Source organism: Poecilia reticulata, linkage group LG10 (genome assembly GCF_000633615.1).
Source record: "Poecilia reticulata strain Guanapo linkage group LG10, Guppy_female_1.0+MT, whole genome shotgun sequence".
Lineage (NCBI taxonomy): Eukaryota > Metazoa > Chordata > Actinopteri > Cyprinodontiformes > Poeciliidae > Poecilia > Poecilia reticulata.
The window spans coordinates 10827525-10848903 of NC_024340.1; the positions used below are offsets into that span (position 1 = coordinate 10827525).

A 21379-nucleotide genomic window follows, 5' to 3' on the forward strand; every position below is an offset into this window, starting at 1 on the left:
ACTAAGATTACGCCACACACTARGGTTTCAGAGTAAAGGGGGCTGAGTGCAAATGAATGCCAAACCTTTCACCTTTTTTAGTTGGACGAGATAGAAGTAAAAGTTTTTCTTCGCACTTTTGGTTCKTTTGATGAAGCTCGGTCACAAAATCTCCCAATGAAATACATTGAGATTTGTGGTTGTAATGTAACAAACTGTGAAACCATATGAAGTCTTTTGGAAGACATTGTATGTCACACTGAAATGACAAATAAATTGTCCTCAAGAGACTGAGACACCCATTCAAAACGCATTTATTAATTTCAGATTAATAAAACATGTTGTGTTCGAATAGTTTGTCTGCAGCTCGGGGCCTCAAATGTTCTTTTATTGACCTGATACCTTGATGAAGTCCCTACATGTTCATGTCTGCAGTTTAAACTTAAAAACAACGGCGCATTGTTCAGCAGCTTTCATCGTTTYCAGGTTGTCATGGAGCTCACAGAAAGGAGCATACGTKATTATTTCCAGGGGAGATCAAACTACTCTGGCCTTGGTTCCGAGCCGTTCCTTTAAACTAACTTGATCCCAATCGTGGAAATCAATCAACTTGAACACCGTTCATCTGAGATCAGACTGGAGCAGAACGACGAGGACCATAAACTGAAATGGAATAACGGCATGTTCGTGTCAGGGATGCGTCYACACTGTGCATCACCACAATTAGAAATACAACATCGAATGCAATAAACTTTGAGATGTTCGTCTACATAATAAAAATGAAGATGAGAGAGACGCCTCGGGTAAAATTGTGGTGTGCGGGAAGCCCACACAGGACGCGGCCATTGCGCAGATCTCCAGCGGACCGTTCCTGGCACAGATGTTGGCGCCTCACTCCTACTCTTGACTCCGATGGATCTGATTCGGGAGCGCTCAGTAGATCCACAAGATGAGCACCCCAGGCAGGGAGGAGCTTCGGGAATTTCACACCACTTGTTCCACGCCACTCTTGAGTGAAGACTCGTTTCCCAAAGTAGATTTTGCGGCGAAAGGTGAGTCCATTAACACGCGATTGGCATTCGTGTAGACCGTAAATTGATCATGCGGGGCTCGATATGTGTCCAAGTGCACCAGGGAGGCGCGGAATGTTCATTTTTTTCCTGTTCTTGTGACGCGGGCGCAACCTGTAACCGAAACTGTCACATGTGCGTAATTTGGATACCAAGTAACCTTTTCAAAGCGAGATGATGAAGAGTCCAAATGATGCGAGACAATTATAGTAATTTGCATGTGTTTTGGAGGGTTGAATGAGCCTTGAGAGCTGTGAAAGATATATTTCAAGAGTGAGAAAGTGAAACAAATGGTCACAAATTACGCGTCAATGCATAATTGATTGAATTGGGTTATTTAAATATACCAGTAACTCGCCATTGATGTGAGCTGGATCCCCGCTTCAGCAGGTGCATCGTGAAAAAAAGAAGGGAAAAAAACCTCCTGGGATAAGAAATTATAGGAAGTGTCTTTTTTGTGCTTAATTTGTAAATGTAATTTTTTTTTATTACTGTAAAAACGTTGCCTGAACGGAGATAAATGTCATCCATTTGCTCTTGGGCATCTTTGCGCTTTTTGGTGGYAAGAGGGTCCTGCTGAGTTKCTTGACWACGGCCACATTTTTTGATTTGCTTTATAGCTTTCCAGTAAATCTTCWAACCATTTCACTGCATACATTGAATGAATCAAAACTTCTTTAWACAGACAAAGAGAAAGATAAAATCAAAACTGTATTAAATAAGGCAACCTGGCGTGCAGCCTGTTGAATAAGTTTTTATCTTTAAATCAGCTGGGAACACRGGTATCATATTTCTGCCTATWTTGCAAATATTACATATCAACTTTGAAAGTTGAATGGAAAAAGAAATTCAGTAAACATGGTTCTTCTGGAGACCTGAAGCCTGCAATCAAAGAGAATAAAGAAAGATCTCGATAAATTATGCCTGATTTCTTCTCAGTTCTTCCTCCAAKAATCAAAACTTGAAATATACTATGAGTGGTGTAGCAGCTCTCTAACTAATTTGCGCAATACATTTAAAAAATACAACTGAGAAAGGAGTCTGGAATTCTACAACAAAATTTCAGAAAATGAGCATAAATATGTCTTTTTAGAAGGACAAAAATTGTCTAAAACTTTGCTTTTTGTGTGTTTGGATCATGATATAACAGGAGGCACATTAATGGGCATGATCACCTGGCATTAGTGAACATCTCAGACAAGCAATTTCAGCATAGGTTTTATAACATGTGATTAAAACGTGGCTCAGCCTTATGTGTTTTTTCTCCTCGTATATCTCAGGTTCATGAAATTCTTGTTTGAGGTTTTTCATCTGACTGATTAATTTAATGACTGAATGATTAAATGCGTCCCATATTCTGCCYATGTAACTCTACATGACTCAGTGCAGCAGGGCCACCTGCTGTCTACGTCTAGCTTACCTGAACAGTTCAACAGTTTTTCAGTGAAAATGTACAAGAAAATGTAAGAAAATCATTTCATTGCATCTTCCCCTTGGTGTCGACTGGAACGACRGAGATGATTATTGGCCGTACTGCAGGTGCACGATTGGGTTAGCAAGGAGTGACTCAGCAGTCCAAACCTYATTGAGACTTGATAATCATCCTGATGGAAAGCATCGCCCAGAACATGAGGTTTTCATAACACCTTTCCTTAAAATGAAAATGGGAGATCTTTGATTATGAAATCTCACCGGTCCAGTCTGGTCCTCTTCACAAACTGCTTCCATTTGTTTGGTTGTTGAAGTAGATTTTATTCATCTTYTGATTATGAACTATTTCTTAAATGTTCTTTAAAATTTTTAACAGAAAACTGATAAATAGATTTAAGTAGTCGCTGAAAAGGATTCCCCAAGATGCACGTGCTAATAAAGTGCGATAGTTTATCTCTAATATGGAGTTCCTGTGTTCATTAACTAAAAGCCTTTTCTTACACTATGTGACAAATAACAACATTAGGATTAATCTGGCAAACCRTTAGTTGACAGTCTAACCCACCAGTAGAAATATATCTGTATGCAGCAGCACCTTGTCTGCATACRTAAATTAACATGAAAAACAAGATTTTGAATTGCATTTATTTTTTCCTTAATATTAGGCCTGCATTTGTTCTCTTTAATATGAGCTGCAAGCTGTGTAGGCACACATTCTGCAGCTCTAATGACTGAGCTTTGAACTCACTGACTACCCCTCATTGCTTCTTCCATCGTGTCCTTTAGTGTCAATAGAGGCACAGGTGTTCCTAAGGGGGGAAAAAAGAAAAAGCATGCCGTAAATAAACAGGCAAGCAACACAGAGAGCAAAGAGGAGAAAGATGTTTTCTCATTATTGTCAGTTGACGAGATGGACCAGTTAGTGTATTTTTTTGGTTGGAATTTCTACTTCTGTTCCAGGAAAGCTAATTTTCTATTAATTTCTCTCTGTGTGACTGCTGCTCATGTTGCCTTTTCTCAGTCTTTTAGAACATCCACCTTTCTCCCTGCAATCAGGGAAGATTGTGTGAATGAGAGAATCATCATTAGAGAATCATCTTATCTGCTAAATTGCGCCGAGTTCTTATTCTTCAGCTTTAAATAATAGTTGTCTTTATGGTGGTGACATTTGCTATGGAAGCTGAAGTCTGGTAAAAAAAAAAAAAAAAACATACTGTTTAATTCTTGTTTCATAAGAAGCTCTTGTACTGAGGAGGAARTGATATTGGAAACAAATAGCATGATTTTAAGATACATCCACCAATGTTATCATTTTTGCCTTCATGCAGCCAGTGCTCGTTTCTACMATTGACAGAGGCGCATGTGACAGAAATGAATGGGAACAAATAAAAAGTGTAGCACGCATGAAAAAAGGGGTCAAAGAACCAACTCACGGCCAAGAGCATGCAGACCCCCAGCTGAGAGACCTCGGCAGAGTTAGTTGGCAGGATTTGACAGCCAAGTCCTCCTAACTGCACTCAGTAGTCCCACTGGGAGTTGTTGTTCGGGAGAGTATGTGAAGGTTGGTACATGTCGCCCCACTATGCAGGAGCAAATGACTGATGCAGATCCCACTGTGCTTGCACACACAAGAAATACAGATCACAGGTCTTGAATTCTGAATCAGACACTTCTGAAGCAGCTGGAGTTTATTCCCTTACTTCATATTTTCATATTTACTGAGTGAGTGGACAAATTAATTAGTAAATGAATGAATGAACAAACAAACAAACAAATGAAATATCTATTTCGAACATATAAACTACACATTTTTAAAGAAAATAGTACACAGACAATTAAGAATAATAATCAAACATAGAATAAAAATAAGGAAAACAAGAGTACTTTATTGTCATTGCAGTTACCTAAACTAAAATTATTTCCTGCTGACTCACAAAATGAACGATGTTAACTAGATACAAATCCAGTAAGAAAAACAACTGGGCCTCTCTGCTTAGCCCCCTCATCCAGAGACCCCTAATTTGGGAGCAATAGCATTGGTTTCCACAGACTCTGGGGATCAATTAAACTGCTGTCCCCTGAATTTTACCCCAGAGAAGCAGAAAACGATGGATGGATGGATGATAAATAGCATCATAACCCATGTATTGTCATGTTGCACTAATCAATATGGGGTTGTGGGGCTGATAGAAGTTATTGTACTTGAAAAATAATCTGTTCCTCACCCATGTAGTGCATGTTTCTAAAAGGCGCCATCTCCTTCCTCATGGCAGAGGGTCAATCAGTGAACACCTCGGGTGAGTTACAGCCGTGCCGAGAGTCTTTGACTTCTGCTGCAGCCGGTCATGATACAGCGTCGAGGGGTGAGAGTGTACTCCTTGTGACCTATGGTGCAGGAAAGGTTCCTCCTATTTTTCTCCTCGGGGCTCCCACACCCGGCAGTACAGCAGTGATACACAATGCTCTCTGTAGTGCTCCGACAAAAATTCCCAAGCAGCTGAGATGGCATATTGGCCATTTTCAGCCTCCGGAAGAAAAGAGCCTTTGCTGAGCATTCTTTTCAGGGCTAGCAGTTTGTTTTTCTTTTTTAACTACGTCTGATCCTCACTGGTGTGAATTGGATGGACACCACTTGTTTAAAATAAAGTTATTGCCTGTACAACATTCAACCAGATGTTGGGTCTGCTACCTGCATTTATACCTGAGATTAGTCGGGTTGAGGTGGCATCATTTGGAAATGTGATTTTGGTGTTGGAAGAGTGTGTGTGTGTGTGTGTGGTGGGAGGTGTCAGTCATTGTAAAGAGGGTAAGGACGACTGGACTCAACACAAAGCCCTGTAGCACACCTGTAATTTCAGAGGTATGKATGATGATGTCTGGCTTCTCATTCCTGACATTTTGTGATTTGTTACTGAAAAAAAATCAACAATCAATTCACATAGTGTGTTGGGCAGTCCAAGGCTGGTGAGTTTATTAAACAGTTTTTGAAGGATAATAGTGTTAAAGGCAGAACTGAAGTTCACAAATACAGAGCTCCAGGTGGGATGAGGGCGGCTGAATGAAACATGATGCATCTTCAACAGACTCAGTTTACTCGGTAAACATCCAGGAAGCCGGCAGGATGCCTTCGATGTGCAACACCACTCTTTGAAAGCAGCTCATTATGGTGTAAGGCCTTAGACGGTCGTTATTGAGGCTGGTGGCTGATGTCTTCTTTGGCAGTGGGATGAATTTGGTGGTTTTGAAGCAGGTGATGAGCACTGTCGCGTGCTGTAATGAGAGACCAAATATATCAGTACACTTGAGGTGTCCTCTCACCTTGCTGTTAAACAAAAGGGTTCTATTGGTCAGCATTACCTCAGTGCAGAATTTGATGTAATTAAAGCCAGCAGAAACGTATGTCTCTGAGTCAGCTCCCTGTGAAAGCACACCCTGTGTATGCTTTCAAAACAGTCCTGTAATGTTGCACTATCCTCACAGATGCTGGGGTTTTGTGAACCACAGGTTTATATGATAGATTCAGGATCAATGAAATGTGATCTGTCGTCTGTCGTCCCCAGGACGTTTGTGATGGCACAGCTTTGTATGATCACGGGACGTTTGCATATAGATGCACTGGGATATTTTTGTTTCCGGCTAGAAAACATACATTTTTATGGCACTTGGGTGTGACTGCTGTCATATCTGCATTATTAAAGTCTTTAGGATGAGCATTCATTTAGATCAGGGGTCCCCAAACTTTTTCCTGTGAGGGCCACATAACTTTTCCCTTCTCTGGTGGGGGGCCGGAGTCAGTTTGTAACAGAAAAAGTGTGACGATTGCAGGAGTGCCTAAATGTAAAATGTATATTGTTTTTCAGAAAGCACAATCAAATAACCCTCTCTGGGTTCTTCACAGAAAAAAATCCAGGAAGGATCATAGTCCGTATTTTCCTAACTATGAGCCGCACCGGACTATAAGCCACAACCCCAAAGTTTTTTTTTTTTTTTTTAAACCAGTAAACATACACATATAAGCCGCAGATATCTCCAGGTTTTCCACAACGATGCAGCAGCTGCAGAGGGGGGTGGACATCCAAAATCTGAGTAATAACAGGTCAATTGAATATCACATTTATTACGGTTGAAAAAGAAAAAGTTGCCAAGTTTAGATTTAACTGAACTGATTACGGTAGTTTCCGTATGGTAACTGTAACAGTAAAAGTGCTGATCCTTCGTGTTGCTACTAGCATGTGCTAAATGAAAATGGGCGCCTTTTTCTTTAGATTTCAACAGCAGCTTGCATCCATTATTGTTGCACTACTGCCATCTACCTCAAATTCTCGTAATGATCCCAGTACTATAAAAAAGACGTTAAATAGCATTTCCCCTCAATGCTATTTAACTGATCAACAACATTCTCAAATTTCAATTCCCTATTAAAACCAAATTCCGTTTTAATGGGCGCTTTCTTTTATTTTCAATGATTCACTTTGTAATGGTGTCTTGTACCAAAACTAATCAGCCAAACTCCTTTCACACGAGTCTGGATTAATTAGTTCTTCCTTTATTTCCATGTCAGAGCAGCTTACAGAAGTGTTTTACATTCAGATACATACATTAGAAGTACAACTGATACAACAGCTACCTCAGAATGCTATGAGCTGCAATGCTACATAACGACCTAAGAAATCTTAGCGGTCTGCTAGTTAGCAATGACGTAGCACATAATCAAATCGCCCGCAGGTATTTCCAAAACTAATTCAATAAACAAGTTACTTCTTTTATCATATGTTAACATAAAGGCTYGTTTTGAAGTATAAGCTGCTACTTACAGGCATTGCTTCGAAGAACTCRACCTGGAATGCGGCGTTCATAWCAAACACGTGTGTTCATCTGCTCTACCGCTAGCAAACAACCGTACTGATTAAGTAACATAAAAGTCGAGCAGTTCCCCAAAAGTCCAACAGATGGCGGCAATGCCATGCAAAACAAAACAAAACACTCACAGTTTACAGGACACACTTCCTGCTCAAGAGCCCCCTGGTGGTTGAAGAAAAATCCACATATAAACCAGAAAATACAATATATGAAAAAAAAATCTTAATGCTCTCTGGTATTGTTCAGGGGGCAGGACCAAATGTGGAGGCGGGCCGGATCCGGCCCGCGGGCCGTAGTTTGGGGACCCCTGATTTAGATGATAAGAAAGCTATGCAGCTCTTCCAGTGCTAGGCCTGTGTTAGCTTGCAGTGAGATGTAAATAGCTATACAAAATATAGAAGTAGTGGATAAGGCACTCTTGATGTAAAGAGCAATGTTTCCCCATAACATTTACTGCAATACACCTGTCGTTGTTGATATGGATACTAACTCCAGTTGGTGTCCAGATGTGAACTCTAGTTTTACCAGAGTTTGCGGATCTATCTGCCCAATAGACAGTGTGGCCAGCTATGCGAATAGCCTCAAGATTTGGTAGTGCTTGTTGACGTAGGTTAGCTTTCAGACTTGCATGGAGGCCACTGCGCTTGCCCCTAATTCTGCTTCACTTAATTGCTCCTACTCAGTTTGAAAAAGAGTAGGAAAAAAGCCCAGGCTTATTATATTCTACTCCTTACTCATCCAGAACATCCACCATGTAGCTATGTTCTGTCTGAAAGTGATGTTCTATTAAGTTTGTGTCAAGCTGTTTTGCTTTCTGTTTTCTCTGCTCAGGTGTTGGTGCAGCCTCGGTATTGTGGACCTCTCAGTAAAAATGAGCCCGCTTGACACATCCAACGCCACAGCAGAAGCGGAGCCTGGCGAAAGTGAGCTGTCGTTTTTGTTCAACGACAGCTTTGATTCATTCCAGCCCGGTTTCAGCTCTGATATCACCAAGCACCTTGGAGTCCAAATCACTCTAATAATGGCTTATTCCTTAATAATCCTGCTGGGGCTGCTGGGAAATTCCCTCGTCATCTACATGATTATTCGCTACAGAAACATGCGGACAGTGACCAACTACTTCATAGCCAACCTGGCCTTGGCAGACCTTCTGATGGTCACTCTTTGCCTGCCCTTTACTCTGATCTACACTCTGCTGGATGAATGGAAGTTCGGTGCCGTGTTGTGCCACATGGTCCCGTTCGCCCAAGCGCTGAGTGTTCATGTGTCCATCCTGACCCTGACTGTCATAGCTCTGGAGCGTTACCGCTGCATTGTCTTCCACCTTGGTCGACGCCTGACCTGGCATTCCAGCCTCTTCATCATGGCATTCACCTGGACTATTTCTTCTGTCCTGGCAGCTCCTCTTGCCATCTTCAGGGAATATCGCTACGAAGAGATTCCTCCTATCAATCTGCGCATGCCTGTCTGCTCTGAGAAGTGGCCCCACGGCATCAACAGGGACGGAGTCATCTACAGCCTCTCAATGATCCTACTGCTGTACATTCTTCCTTTAGCAATCATCAGTTACGCCTACATATGCATTTGGGTCAAACTGAAAAACCACGTCAGTCCGTCCAGCCGTAACGACAGCATCAACCGACGCAAGAAAACCACAAAGATGCTGGCGCTGGTGGTGGTGGTGTTTGCAACCAGTTGGCTGCCTTTACATGTGCTCCAGCTGGCCACTGATCTGGACTTGGTGCTCCGGTTTGAGGAGTATAAGCTCATCTTCACGGTGTTTCACATCGTGGCCATGTGCCCTACCTTCACTAACCCTCTCCTCTATGGATGGATGAATAAAAACTACAGGAATGGCTTCATAATGGTGTTCCGTTGCGAGGACAAGGCAGATACTTTCCACCCCGATGGGTCGTTCAGGACACGCTCTGTGAGAGGGCCCACTCTGAACGGCCGTAACAGCAGACACCCTCCCACTGCTGTATGAGATTTGTCTTGTTTAATAGCAGAATTTTAGCACATTAGCTGGACTTCTGCTTTAAGGGGTGTGTGGTTCTCAAGAAGCCTTTTGACTTAAAAGAACTGACCGATGGGTGCATTTCAATTGTATCTATCCCGAAGCTTTCAGCTCCTTGTTGATTTTCATTTGTCATTTGTCCACAAAAGTTCAAAGTACAGGTACCTTAGATACATATGTGTCACTTACTTCTGGTCAATACTGAACTGCTGAGGTGTTGCTGCTGCTCACAGTGTCTTCAAAGTAAAAAACAAGGCAAAACAAAACTACATGTTCAGTTATGCTTTTGGTCTAGTGTTTCCAGCTGACTAAATTCCAGCTGGAAAAATGTGTTATTGTTAGCAAACGCAACATTTAGGCCTGACTATTTGCACAACTACGATAAGATTAGGAGATGGTTTTCTAAATGATACCAATAAWGCATAATTTTCTGACCATTTTTTAACACTGGATACATTATAAAACAGCAGTAAGATAACTACCAATTATGTGAAATCCTTAAGCTGCTCTCACGCTATTTTCTGCCTTGCAATGTGTGCTGGGCCTTAAAAATGAGTGTTTAATAAAACTAAGCAGGACAAAAATGTATCATTTTGGAAACATCAAATTGTATCACAGTTTTGATGGATGTTTGTCACTTTTGACATGTCCCCACTTTGCATAATGCATAAAATTTGGGATTACATGGAGCATTATTACGTAAAATCAACTTTTTTAGCTTTAGACCATGTTATAATGTTATTTCCTCATCAAAACCATGCCTGGTGTGTTGCATTGATTCTTTCATGCATGCTTGAGAAATCCTTTAATCTCATTTTGCACAATCATTCAGATGTACAAAACTCTTGGTGGGACTGATACCGTCTTCGCTTCTGAGCCTCTTCCTAGTGATCATGTAATCTTACTCAATATTTTTTCATTGATTACTTCATTTATCTATAGTCAAGTGTTCAGTGTCAACAAATTTTTAACACTTCAACATTTTTAACCAGGGCTAGTTTACAACGTCTTTCTCCAGTTGGGCTTTCGGTTAAGCATACAATGGTTTTTATATGAACTATCCTACAGTATTAAACACAAGGACAAGTGATGCTGGAAAGTGATTTACCTAAGGCTGTATGTAATCCCACCCCAATGAAACACTCGGCAGATAAGCAACAGTGTGACAAAGGTGTTAGTGCCTAACGCAATTTAATGTTATATACTTAACTATTCAGAAATGGCTAACAACCTTTCAAAGCTCCACCCTTTTGAGGGTATTTTCAAAAGCACTACCTCCCTACCCTGGACCCTGCAGCTTAAATGAGAGGAKACAAGAGATAAGAACCCCTTCACATACACAATGGTTGACACAAGGCTTTGGTCACTAAAGAGGGCCCAATGCTTTGCATGCAAATCTCTTTATAAGGCTCCTTGTTGAATTGTGAGTGGTACTTGTAAAGTACATATCTAATTTATTCAAATATGTATCTAAAATGTTTACCTGTGTCTTATAAAACATGTTCCACTGTATGTACAAAATTCTTGTTGCTAAATAATGTTCAACTTTGCGGTATACATTCTAGCGAGGAGGCAGAGATTTATGTGACAGTGAATGTAGGCTTCTCATGGTAATTGTTTTCGCATTCATCCAAATCCTCTAATCTGGAGAAATGAAACTGTTCCGGCTCAGCAACATTCAATCCTCTTCCAAGAAATCCAAAAGGCAACGTCACTAATATTCTGTACAAACAGGAAGTTAATTGTTCTCACCTGGCCACCATCTGTTCTTGATTAGGCAGAGCAGTGGGACTCTGTGTCCAGAAGAATGGGACTGGAAACCAGTGACCTGTGTGACGCCAGGGCAGCACACTATTGATGTCTTCATTACAGAAACTTGTTCAAGGGGATGTAAAAAGAACATGCAATTCTGTGTTCATTACGCTGCTGCTAAAGTGACCTTTCTGTTGATGTTACTTAATAAATGTGTGGACATGAATCAACAATGAGGCCTCTGGGCACTGATTTCAAGCCTGGACCTGACACGTTACAGCTGCTGTTTCTATAAAGACAACTTATTGTTTGTTCCTCTGTGTCAAATAAAGAGATCTTGGTTGTGTATGTCTTTATTCCCAGTGGCTACTGATTAGAGCAAAAATATGATCCGTGTAGTGTAGTCTCAAACTGAACAGTGATTTAATTTGGGTGTTTATATGAATCCTTGGGTTGGCAGCATATTGCATCAGTATACAGGAAAAGATAGCCCTCAGACGATGGACTGGATTTATAAAAAAGGATTAAGTAAATCCAGTATAGCATTAAAATAGCTAAATTACTAGTGTGGCCCACATATATATTTTTTATTTTTATTTCTTATTCATTGTAAGTCAAAGAGAATAGCTATAACCATTACATTACTGGTTTCTAACTCCCACATTGCAGATTTTCTGGCTTAAGCATATTATTTTATGTATTTCAGGCTTCAAGCCTTTAAGAAGAAAAGCAAAATCTCATCCTTAAAATTTACAGTATTTTCATACAGTCCGGTATTGGTTAATATCAGTCACAGACAGAGCAGAAAATAAGAGTTTTATCTGAGTACTTATTTGTAGTGACATTTTACTGAACAGGAAGAAACTTCAGCTGTCAACCCTCCTTACAGATGCACAATCTGCAACGGGCGACTAAAAACTGGGGCATTTTGCGCAGGGTCTCTGCTGCCATCTAGTGATCAAAACAAGCATCACCAGCGCCTCCTGCCGGATGTTCCGTCGACGCTTTGACCTTCTTCTCGGCCTGGTGACGTTTGACATCTCATGTAGGTGGTCGCACGATGGACGTTGCTCCTCACGAACAATGAAATGTCCGCTCTGATCTTTTGAATATCATCACTGTGCAGGTCAGTGTTTATTTCGTCAGTGTTGAGCCCTTCTTTCTGAGTATTGATATGTGACTAAATACAAATCTATGCCGAGAGAGTCATTCATTCACGAGGCTAGCCACATGCTATGCTAGCTTCTACCATCCAGGAAGGGAGCTAGGTAGTGTGGACGTGACGAATGTGACAGAAACGACTTTAAACACGTTGACCTACGTCTTTTTTTTAAAATACATGAAGCCCTTATTTAAACTGCAAATACATCATAAAGCCATCAGTAAAAATGGCCCACCGTGCTTTTTTATAGCTTGCTAGGTTTTTATGTGGGTTTTAGCCACCTTGCACCGTTATTCTACAAAATATGAATGAAAAATGTCCGCACAGTCATGACTGACTTTTGCATAGATGCACTTAAATCCTGCTTATTCGTAGCAGTTATTTAAACCCGGAAACGGCAGCAGAATGATCTACAAATATGATTACTGTCAACCTTACTCTACTTCTGCTTTATCTGATTATAACTGACTTTTTTTTTTTGTGCTGCAGTCCCACAGAGTACTGCCAGAGTAAACCAAGGGAACAATGGGGAAATACGTTTGCTGCACAGGTTTGCTGAAAAACACCTGGGACCAAGTTTGCATTGCTTTCTGGCAACGTTATCCCAATCCTTACAGGTGAGAAAAAATGTCTTGGTGTAAAAGTGCACGATTATTAACTATGCTGTATAAAATTGTGCAAGTAGAATAGGTCTTTACATTTGCATACTGCAGAGGTTTGTTAATGGAGATAAAGTAATTGATGAACAAACACTCTTATAAGTACACACATAATTGTAGTGTACCTACAACCTTGTTTTCTTTTTGTTATAAAACATCAATTATTGGCCATTTGAAACCATAAGGTGCTATCATGCCAAGCTGAAAAATGCATTGTGGGAATTTTCTGGGACTTTGAAATGATCAAAGTCATATTACCAAATGCCAAAAAAAGTGAGCATGCACTATACCCCCTGTCACATGAGGCAACAAAGTGGGATATGAAAATCTTTCTGGCATAACTGTAAAAGCAGTTTATTAATAATTAGAATCGTATTACATAATATGCATACTGTCTTGCAAAGTTCTTCACACCTTCAATTTCTCCACGTTCTGTTACTTTATCACCACAAACCTATTTATTTATTGTGATTAGCTGCTATGTACTAACACAGTGTCGTGCACAATTGTAAACTAGGAGAGAAATGATGATTTTTTTATTTTTCCACAAAGAAAACATAAATTTTATCCAAGTATTCAGTCTCCTTTATTCTGCCTTCAGAATCCAACTGATTAGTTAAAAAATAAAAAATCCCATCTTTGTGTAATTTCATCTCAGTCCGACATACAACTGTTTTTGTGGAAACCTCAGAGTTTGTTGTCAGTAAACAAATTGCATCACAAAGACCAAGAAGGAACACACCAGGCACGTCAGATAAAAGCTTTGAAGGTTTAAAATCATGTTGAGGTCATAAAATATCCCGAAACACTGTTCAGTCTGCTGCCTACATAGATGAAGTTCAGTTTGCTGCTAGCCATGTAAGGGAAACCGAAAACATGTGGTAATTACAGATGGTCAAATGAGTCTTAAATTTTAAATTTTTGACATACAAAAAAGGTGTGTGTGTTTTTTTTTGTTTGTTTTTTTTTAGGTCTGTGCTATATGAAATATTATTCTGAGTCCAAAGATTTATGATGAAATTTAGTTGTGCGTTTAGATTTTAGGACAAATGTGTAATTTGTTTCAAGGAAGAAAACATTTGTTTTTTGTATGAGACTAGTTGTGTGAATCCTTTTTATAGTCTCTTTAGATTTTCCCTTAGTTTCTCACATAGTTTGGGGGAAAATCTCTTGTATTATTGACATTTTGTTGTTGGCATTCAATCCAGAATCTGCATAACAACATAAAGAACTCTTAAATCCTCCATTTTCTATTTCCTTTTATGATTAAAAACTTTGCTTTTACTCATCATGGAAGGAACCAAAAATTCACGTGTCTCTGGATCAGCAGTTAACTGAGACCTGTAATTAAAATACATCGCATTTTATTAAGTTAAGATTAATCTAAAAAGAAAGCGTTGCTATAGAAGCAAACAATTGGCAAATATCCACAGACCCTAAAGTATTGCTGATGTCGTGAGAAGAAGCAGAAAACTGAGCTGTGTTTCCTGAACACTGTGAAGTCCTTGTTGACGAAGAYGGACGTTTTGCTGATTTACTGATCTAGGATTTCAGTAGTAGTCAACACAGAAATCAAACCAATAAAATCCTTTCATACTAAAAGGCAACACTAATTTGTTACTTTGAGAATTTAAAAGTTGTTCAAAAATAAATGCATTGCAAACAAAATCAGATTTTTAAAATTTTACCGCTCCCTTTGGTTTCAGTAACCACGTCTTGACGGAGGACATCATCTTCAGAGACGTTACTCCGTCCAACTGCCTCATTTCCAGACGTCTGTTGACCAAAACCAGCCGTGCGCCTCGCTGGATGGAGCCGTACCTCCCAAAGCACATGACCAACTCGGCGTACATCATCGAGGACTCCGTCGTAGACCCTCAGAAACGGACCATGACCACTCTGACCTGGAACATCAGCCACGCTCGCCTCATGGTGCGCTCCGGTTTTTATCCAGCACAACTTGGCTTTTGCTCAGAGTCAAAACATAATTGTGATGATTTTTTTTTTTTTCCTGCATGCTCTGCCAGTCTGTGGAGGAGCGGTGTTTATACCAAATGAACCCAGAGAACGGCTCCTGGACGGAGATCAAACGGGAAGCCTGGATCTCTTCCAGTCTCTATGGGCTTTCTAGAGCTATTCAGGTCAGTAGCGTAAAGTGGAAAGTGGTACCACAGCGCAGAAAGCAGCATGGAGTGGCTGATGGGGAGGCCTCCCCACCTGTCTTCTGTTCTGTGGCATCAGCAGCAACATGCCAGAGTTGAGATGCAACAGCTGAGCAATTAGCCCAAGTAGTTCCTCATTGTTGCTGTGTTTACATAAACACACTTTGTCTTTTTCCTTTACTGACTTTTGTTCACTTTTCAGGAATTTGGTCTGGCAAGGTTCAAGAACAGCGTCACAAAGACGATGAAAGGCTTTGAGTACGTGCTCTCCAGAATGCAAGGTACATTATCATTTGAAGAGGTTTTTTTTTTTTCCCCCAGATTTCCCCTGGAGTTGTAGTAAACCTTACAGGTTCATGAAGTTCATTTATTTTTACAAGCATGTAGTTTGGGCATTACATTAATTGTTGCAGATGCAGTTTTGTCATCTCAAATCAGAGTTTTTGTTGATCAAGAATGACAGAAAATAACAGCTAAATTTTTGTCAGAGAAATGTAAAAAAAAAAAAAAAATGAATTAAATTTCTCAGAATGCTGGGACACCTAGAAACTATGACGCACCACATTCTGAGTCAGAACAACACGAAGAGGAAGCAATTTAATGCTTGTCTGCCTCTTCAGCAACTCATTTCTATGCAGACATAGTTAGCAGACGTATGCTGCTGATCGGCTGTGAGACTTTTTCTCCTTTCTTTTCGATGGCTACGTGGATTTTATTAAAATTGATTGGCGTTTGTGAAACGTGGGACATTTTGATGTGATCTCGCCATAATATACATTGCTGTGGAAAAAGTGTACGTTTTGAATACCTGCCCGTTTTGTTTTTCACATCAGCTTAACCTTTACCTCTATCTACGTCCTGAGCAGGAGAATGTCGATGCGTTTCACTTAAAGCCGTGCTTTGTGTTTCTGTAGGCGAAACTCCGTCCAGAACGTTGGCGGAGACCGCTACAGAGCGGGCAAGAGAGACGGCACTGGCAGCTAAAGAGAAAGCCAAGGACCTCGCCTCACATGCTCAGAAGAAACAATACGTATGATGATGCAGCTGCAGGCTTTTATATCGTGACTATTTTACATTCGACCACTCTCATAGCTCACGCAGTTACTTTGTGTTTTGCAACGGATCCCAGTGTTGGTTTAAAAACACCTCTGTGAGGACGCATCCTGCTGAACGTGGTGGTGAAAAGGCCTGAGCTGGGTTCAAGAGCCTGTTCCACCCGCCCTGATTGTGTTTATTGTACCTACGATGCCACGTCATTTCAGTATTTACCACAGATGGAGATCTTGAATATGGCCCCCGGGTGCCATAAAAGTAATTGTGATGACTTGTACTGGAAGTGTTCCTTAGGCTCTTGCTCAGCCTTTCTCTACCCACCAGGATTTGCCTTTATTTTCACTTCCCGTCTTGTTTTGTTTCCCCCATGTTCTTTATTGTTAACTTGGAGCACTACTTTAAAATATCACATCAGTTCTTTGTGATTAATTTATGTGTTATTATATCCCAATTGTTTTGTGTTGGTTCAGTTTACCCAGTTCTACCTTAGTTCTGATGCTGAGACTGGTTTCCTGGCTGCTTCACATTGTCAGAGATCAAAGCTCGATAACGTCTCGTCACCTGGCATCTCTGCTGCTGTGTGAGAGCGATACATGAAGCCTCCTCTTAACTTGATTGTCACCTCGCTGTATACATTCATGTAGTCCTTGTGACTCTTCTTGCTTAAATGAAGTATCAGCTGGTCAATAAATTGACATTTCCTAATAATGTGGTTTTCTGTGTCTAGTGAAGCAATTTTACCTTAAATGTTATGGTGCCTTTTTGCTGTATTTAATTGGGATTTTATGTGGCAACACAACACAAAGTAATGTGTCATTATAATATAATTTTCACATTCTTTGCGAAATGGCTGATTTTTTAGTCTTACCACAGATTCTAGGTTAGACTTAGATCTAGATCTTTACAAAGCCATTCTAACATTAGTGGGCCTTGATCTAAATCATTTGATTGTAGCTGACTATCATTGTCGCTATGGGAACATCTCAATATAAACACTTTCTGTATTTAAAAGCATAAATACAGAAAGTTAAAAGCAGAAGTGGGTAAGAAACGACTGGTTGAGATGAAACGCACAAAGCTACAGTACGTCAAACATTCAGATTTTGGGACTGCAAAACTTATGCTGTCGACAAATTAACCCACCTTTAAATTCCTCCACTACTTTATTAAGTGGCATCAGTTAAATGGGGCTGAATACAAATGCAGATTACCATAGTATACTAGTTTTGCTTTTGCTTTGTAGAAAAAATTCTTTGTGTTGCTCCATCGTGTACAGTCACACTGAAATACACTTTTTTTTTTTAGTTTTCATATGAAAAAACCATAAAGGTATGAATACTTCAACAAGGCTTTGTTCCCAAAGTTCTCAGAGAAAATAGTTTTGAAAAAAATCTAACACATGAAAAGAAATTTATATAGAAAATATTTATTTGCTTAAAAAAAAAAGAAAAAGCTTATACGGTACAAAAAAAAAAATGCTACATAATATTACTGGGTGGAAAGACGAACTAAAAGTAATAAGGCATCTTGCATATACAAAAAGTGAAGAAGAAAGCAACTTCAGTTATTAAATCCATGTTAAATACTTGTAATCAGCATTAATTGCATAATTATCGCAGGTAGGTGTCGTCTGCTCTGACTGATTTTCAAACGTCCAACTGAATACTCACGATGGCCAACGCTCCACCCCAACTTGAACGCACTCGAGATCCGACCGATCACATAATGCGTCAAAAGTCTGTTTTAAATAGAGATGTAAATGCGTGCTGATATGAAACCTCAATGTGCAAATGTGACTGAGGTTTTTTTTTTTTCTTCCTTCCCCCATTTCCTGGTTGTTGATTTTTTCCCCCCTCATCTCTTGCCCTACCCATCGTCCTTCTGACAAAACAAGTGCAACGGGTGGACGTTATGTGCAACAGAAGAAAAAGAGCTATAAATACATGAAGGGAACTTACATAGGAGGACAAAAAAAAGGAAAACAAAACAGAAATAATGTTTTAAGTGCATGATAAATGTGACATTGTTGCAATATAGACTTAGTGCTAAAGAGAAGCAGTGTAGAACGTTAGTTTAAATCTGGTTTAAGGCAGAAAGAATTCAGCACAGACATGAAGGAAATTTGTATTAAAGCCCTTGTTTTGATAAAAACCGAATTCCTAAATGACAGAAAGGCTAACACCTCATGGCTTTTGGGAACAAAAATGCATAATTGCTTTATCAGAGGAATGCTTATTCATGCTGTAACATCCGTCCCAGTTTAGTGCAATTGAACACATTATTAGCCTGAACTTATTTTGAAAGGACAAACCCCCCACCACCCCACGCAAAAGAAAGCTGTCCCATAAAAACAAAAGTGTTCGGTTGTCTACAGTATCCACGTCTTCCCTCATCCTCTGTCGTCTCGTTTTTTTTGGAATGTTTTTCTTCCTCCCCTCCCTCTGGTTAAACCCTGTGTCATGGTGGTCATAGCCAGGACCTGTCCAAGCTGGAGTAACTGTGGTCCGCGTCCGTGTGTGCAACACCCAGCCCGTCAGAGTCCGCGCAGTCAAACACGATGCTTTCCACGTCCACCTCCACGTCTTCTGTAACGAGGACAGCAGCAGAGACCAAACCCATTAGGAGAGGAAACTCACGGTGAAAGAGCTGAAAACCGGGGCCGCGTGATGTTCAACTCAAGCCAAAGAGAGGGTAAAAACACAAGTGTGACATATCAGATTTCAGCTGAGAGCCCGTCATCCACCCACCTCTGTCTGAGTCCGACCTCTCGGAGGACATGGTGGACCCCTGGCTGTTGTTCCTCATCCTCTCCGTGCCCCTCTGGAGCTGCTCCAGCCGAACCCGCAGCTCCCTCTGCTCCCAGCGAAGGCGGTCCTTCAGCTGCTCCGCACGCTCGTCCTGCTCCTGCAGCTTCTGCAACACGTCGCAGACGGAAGGGGAGAGAGGCATTTGAACAAAAAGCTTCAGATACAAAGAGGAGAGGAGAGGTCAACACGCGAGGCTTTCTGAGGTACCTTTATGTGAAGCTGAGCTTGTCTCAGCAGGTTCAGGGTGGTGTTCCTCATTGAGTCGGTGGAGAGAGGAACCTGCTTCTTCAGCTGCTCCAAGCACTGCCTCAGCTGAGCTCGTCTGTCGATTACAAGACAAAACGGAAATAATGTTTTAAGTGCATGACAAATGTGACATTGCTGCAATATAGTCAGCAGTGTCACTTTTTCATATCTCGTCACATTACGACCACAGCGTTCACAGTTATGCTACAGACCCAGACAGTGTTATTGTGAAGTGGACGAAGATTCATGTGGTTTTCAGTTTCACTTTGCAAATAATGTGAAGTCTGTTTTGCATTTGTATACAGTCCTCTTTACCATGACAACCAAATGGCTTAAGAAGTCATTAGGAAAATATGTCCCTATGTGATGTGTATTGCAAAAGCCTCTGAGGTTTTCAGACAACCCTGCACATGCAAACTCGATGGATACAGTGTGACAAAATGTAGAAAAGTTCAAATTATAAATGAAGGCAATGTACTGTTATATCTCTAAAGACAAAAAAAAAAAGACAAAACAGCTTTGACCTTTCTGATGTAGTTTAATTTAGAAAAAAGCGTACCTGTTTTTCTCCAGCTCGTTGTGAACTGTCCTGCAATTAGAATTAAAAACACACTTTTCTTAATGTCATAAACGTGCATAGAAAATGATGAAACAACTTTTAGAGTTAAGGTTTATGGTTCCTTATCATAACTGAAAAACACACGCGAACTGCCATTGATCTGTTACATAATGTACTTACCTTTTACCGCCAGCAGCAGAAATCTTCTTGTTCTTCTGTTTGCTTCTTTTATCCGAGTTACCGGGGCTGAGAGGCGGAGGTGAAGCATATCCATGTTCAGCCTCTGCACGGGAGAGGAAGTCCATTACAGGCAAGCGTCAATGTTTATGACGCTGATAAAAATTACTGTTACAATGTTGTAATGTTGTTTTTCTCATTGTAAATACGTTAGAAATCCTGGGATTCTGATTAAGTATGTATTATAACAGAAATATTACCCTAACCCAAGCTAAAGCGTTCAAGTTAAATGATGAAAACAATTTAAGGAGTCACCAGCTGAACGTTTTTTTTTTTGTTGTTGTTGTTTTTGTTTTGGCGCCATCCATCCATTACCTATCCCTCACATTCAAACCGAGGCTTTTAGATTCAAAGTAGTCCAACTTACTAAATTCAACTAGCATTGACTCAGTTTGCAGAATGCACGATAAATGCAGCTTTCCTGCCCAGTCGGTCTTTTCATTCATCGAGCAGGACTGACGAGCGCCGCCCCGGATTCATTTTCAAACTTGGTGAGATTGGCGCCTTCCAATACAAAGATGCCACCGATATGTAGGTCACTGAGTCAAATGGCACAGATCGGCCACGGTACCATCTAGCTGAAAATTCCTGTGCAATCTTAAACAAATGCAAACAATGTGATTACTGTATTATTAATTCCGTGTGTATTAATAACAGCTTCTCGACGCAGATTGTTTTTTTCCCCTTAGCAACAATAACTCCTGCCCCTAGGCTGACTGTTGACATAAAATACCAACCTCGGCCTTTCCTCTCCACGAACTCGGCTGCCCAAAGGAGAACCTGAATGCTGCAAACATTCCCTTCCATTATTGAGCTGGCAAGAGTAAAACAAGCGGAGGTAAACAAACTACAGCGAGACAAGCATCTACTTTGAGCGAAGGACTGTCTGTGCAAGCCAAGTCCACAGTGCACCGAGAGCCAACAATAGTGCTGCCTTCAAGGACTTGACGTAAACCTCGGAAATTCCACTTTTTCGGCTGCCTTGTCAAAAAGCTAATTTCAAAAAATAGTTAGCACATCACAATCCGGTACTGGATTAATAGACTGCGCTTAATTTGAGAGCAATGATATACGGCCCTTCATTTTTTCAAGTGTGCTTAAATTCAAAAATGAAAATGTTTTGTTTATGGACCTACCATTTCCAAAAGCATTTGAAGGGGTCGTAATGCCTCGTAAGACGTCATGGTCAAGAAGCCAGCCACTCCCCTCCGTGAGAGACGTGTACTCGTTTCTAACGTTGCTCAAACATAATAAAAACATTTTCACGCGTATTTACGGCAATAATTGTAGTAGTACTGATGTTTTTTAAAAAAAAAGTTTCTCACATACAGAAATCATACAACTTTACATAATTATCTACTATATAAATCTGTTTCCTACAACAA

General features: G+C 40.5%; 3 protein-coding genes and 1 long non-coding RNA gene across 6 annotated transcripts; 2 read left to right on the forward strand and 2 right to left on the reverse strand.

The window, feature by feature from the left end:
• Window positions 1–344: 344 nt before the first annotated feature.
• LOC103471113 (neuropeptide Y receptor type 2) lies at window positions 345–11431 on the forward strand. The gene is given in 3 exon segments (XM_074186864.1): window positions 345–881; window positions 883–1031; window positions 8172–11431. Coding segments are annotated over 3 exon segments (1449 nt in total). The 5' UTR covers window positions 345–737; the 3' UTR covers window positions 9328–11431.
• Window positions 5422–7333, reverse strand: LOC103471112 (uncharacterized). Its single transcript, XR_534586.1, has 2 exons — window positions 7295–7333; window positions 5422–5750 (listed from the first exon to the last, which is right to left on the reverse strand). It is a non-coding gene; the product is annotated as an uncharacterized LOC103471112 (long non-coding RNA).
• A 680-nt stretch (window positions 11432–12111) lies between the features above and the next one.
• On the forward strand, window positions 12112–16853 carry prelid1a (PRELI domain containing 1a). The gene is made up of 6 exons (XM_008419925.2): window positions 12112–12235; window positions 12761–12888; window positions 14637–14862; window positions 14958–15071; window positions 15295–15373; window positions 16007–16853. Exons 2-6 carry the CDS (start codon window positions 12797–12799, stop codon window positions 16126–16128), a joined length of 633 nt encoding a protein of 210 aa, XP_008418147.1. The 5' UTR covers window positions 12112–12235; window positions 12761–12796; the 3' UTR covers window positions 16129–16853.
• A 1094-nt stretch (window positions 16854–17947) lies between these two features.
• Window positions 17948–21269, reverse strand: mxd3 (MAX dimerization protein 3). 3 transcript variants are annotated; one of them, XM_008419926.2, is made up of 7 exons: window positions 20732–21069; window positions 20362–20591; window positions 19938–20040; window positions 19758–19787; window positions 19160–19274; window positions 18893–19058; window positions 17948–18730 (listed from the first exon to the last, which is right to left on the reverse strand). In XM_008419926.2, the coding sequence occupies exons 2-7, from the start codon at window positions 20438–20440 to the stop codon at window positions 18612–18614; spliced, it is 612 nt and encodes a 203-aa protein (XP_008418148.1). In that variant the 5' UTR covers window positions 20441–20591; window positions 20732–21069; the 3' UTR covers window positions 17948–18611. The 3 variants fall into 3 exon arrangements, with proteins under 3 accessions (XP_008418148.1, XP_017162698.1, XP_008418149.1); XM_017307209.1 differs by lacking the exons at window positions 20362–20591; window positions 20732–21069 and adding an exon at window positions 21131–21269; XM_008419927.2 differs by lacking the exon at window positions 20362–20591 and having other exon boundaries at window positions 20732–21063.
• Window positions 21270–21379: the final 110 nt, after the last annotated feature.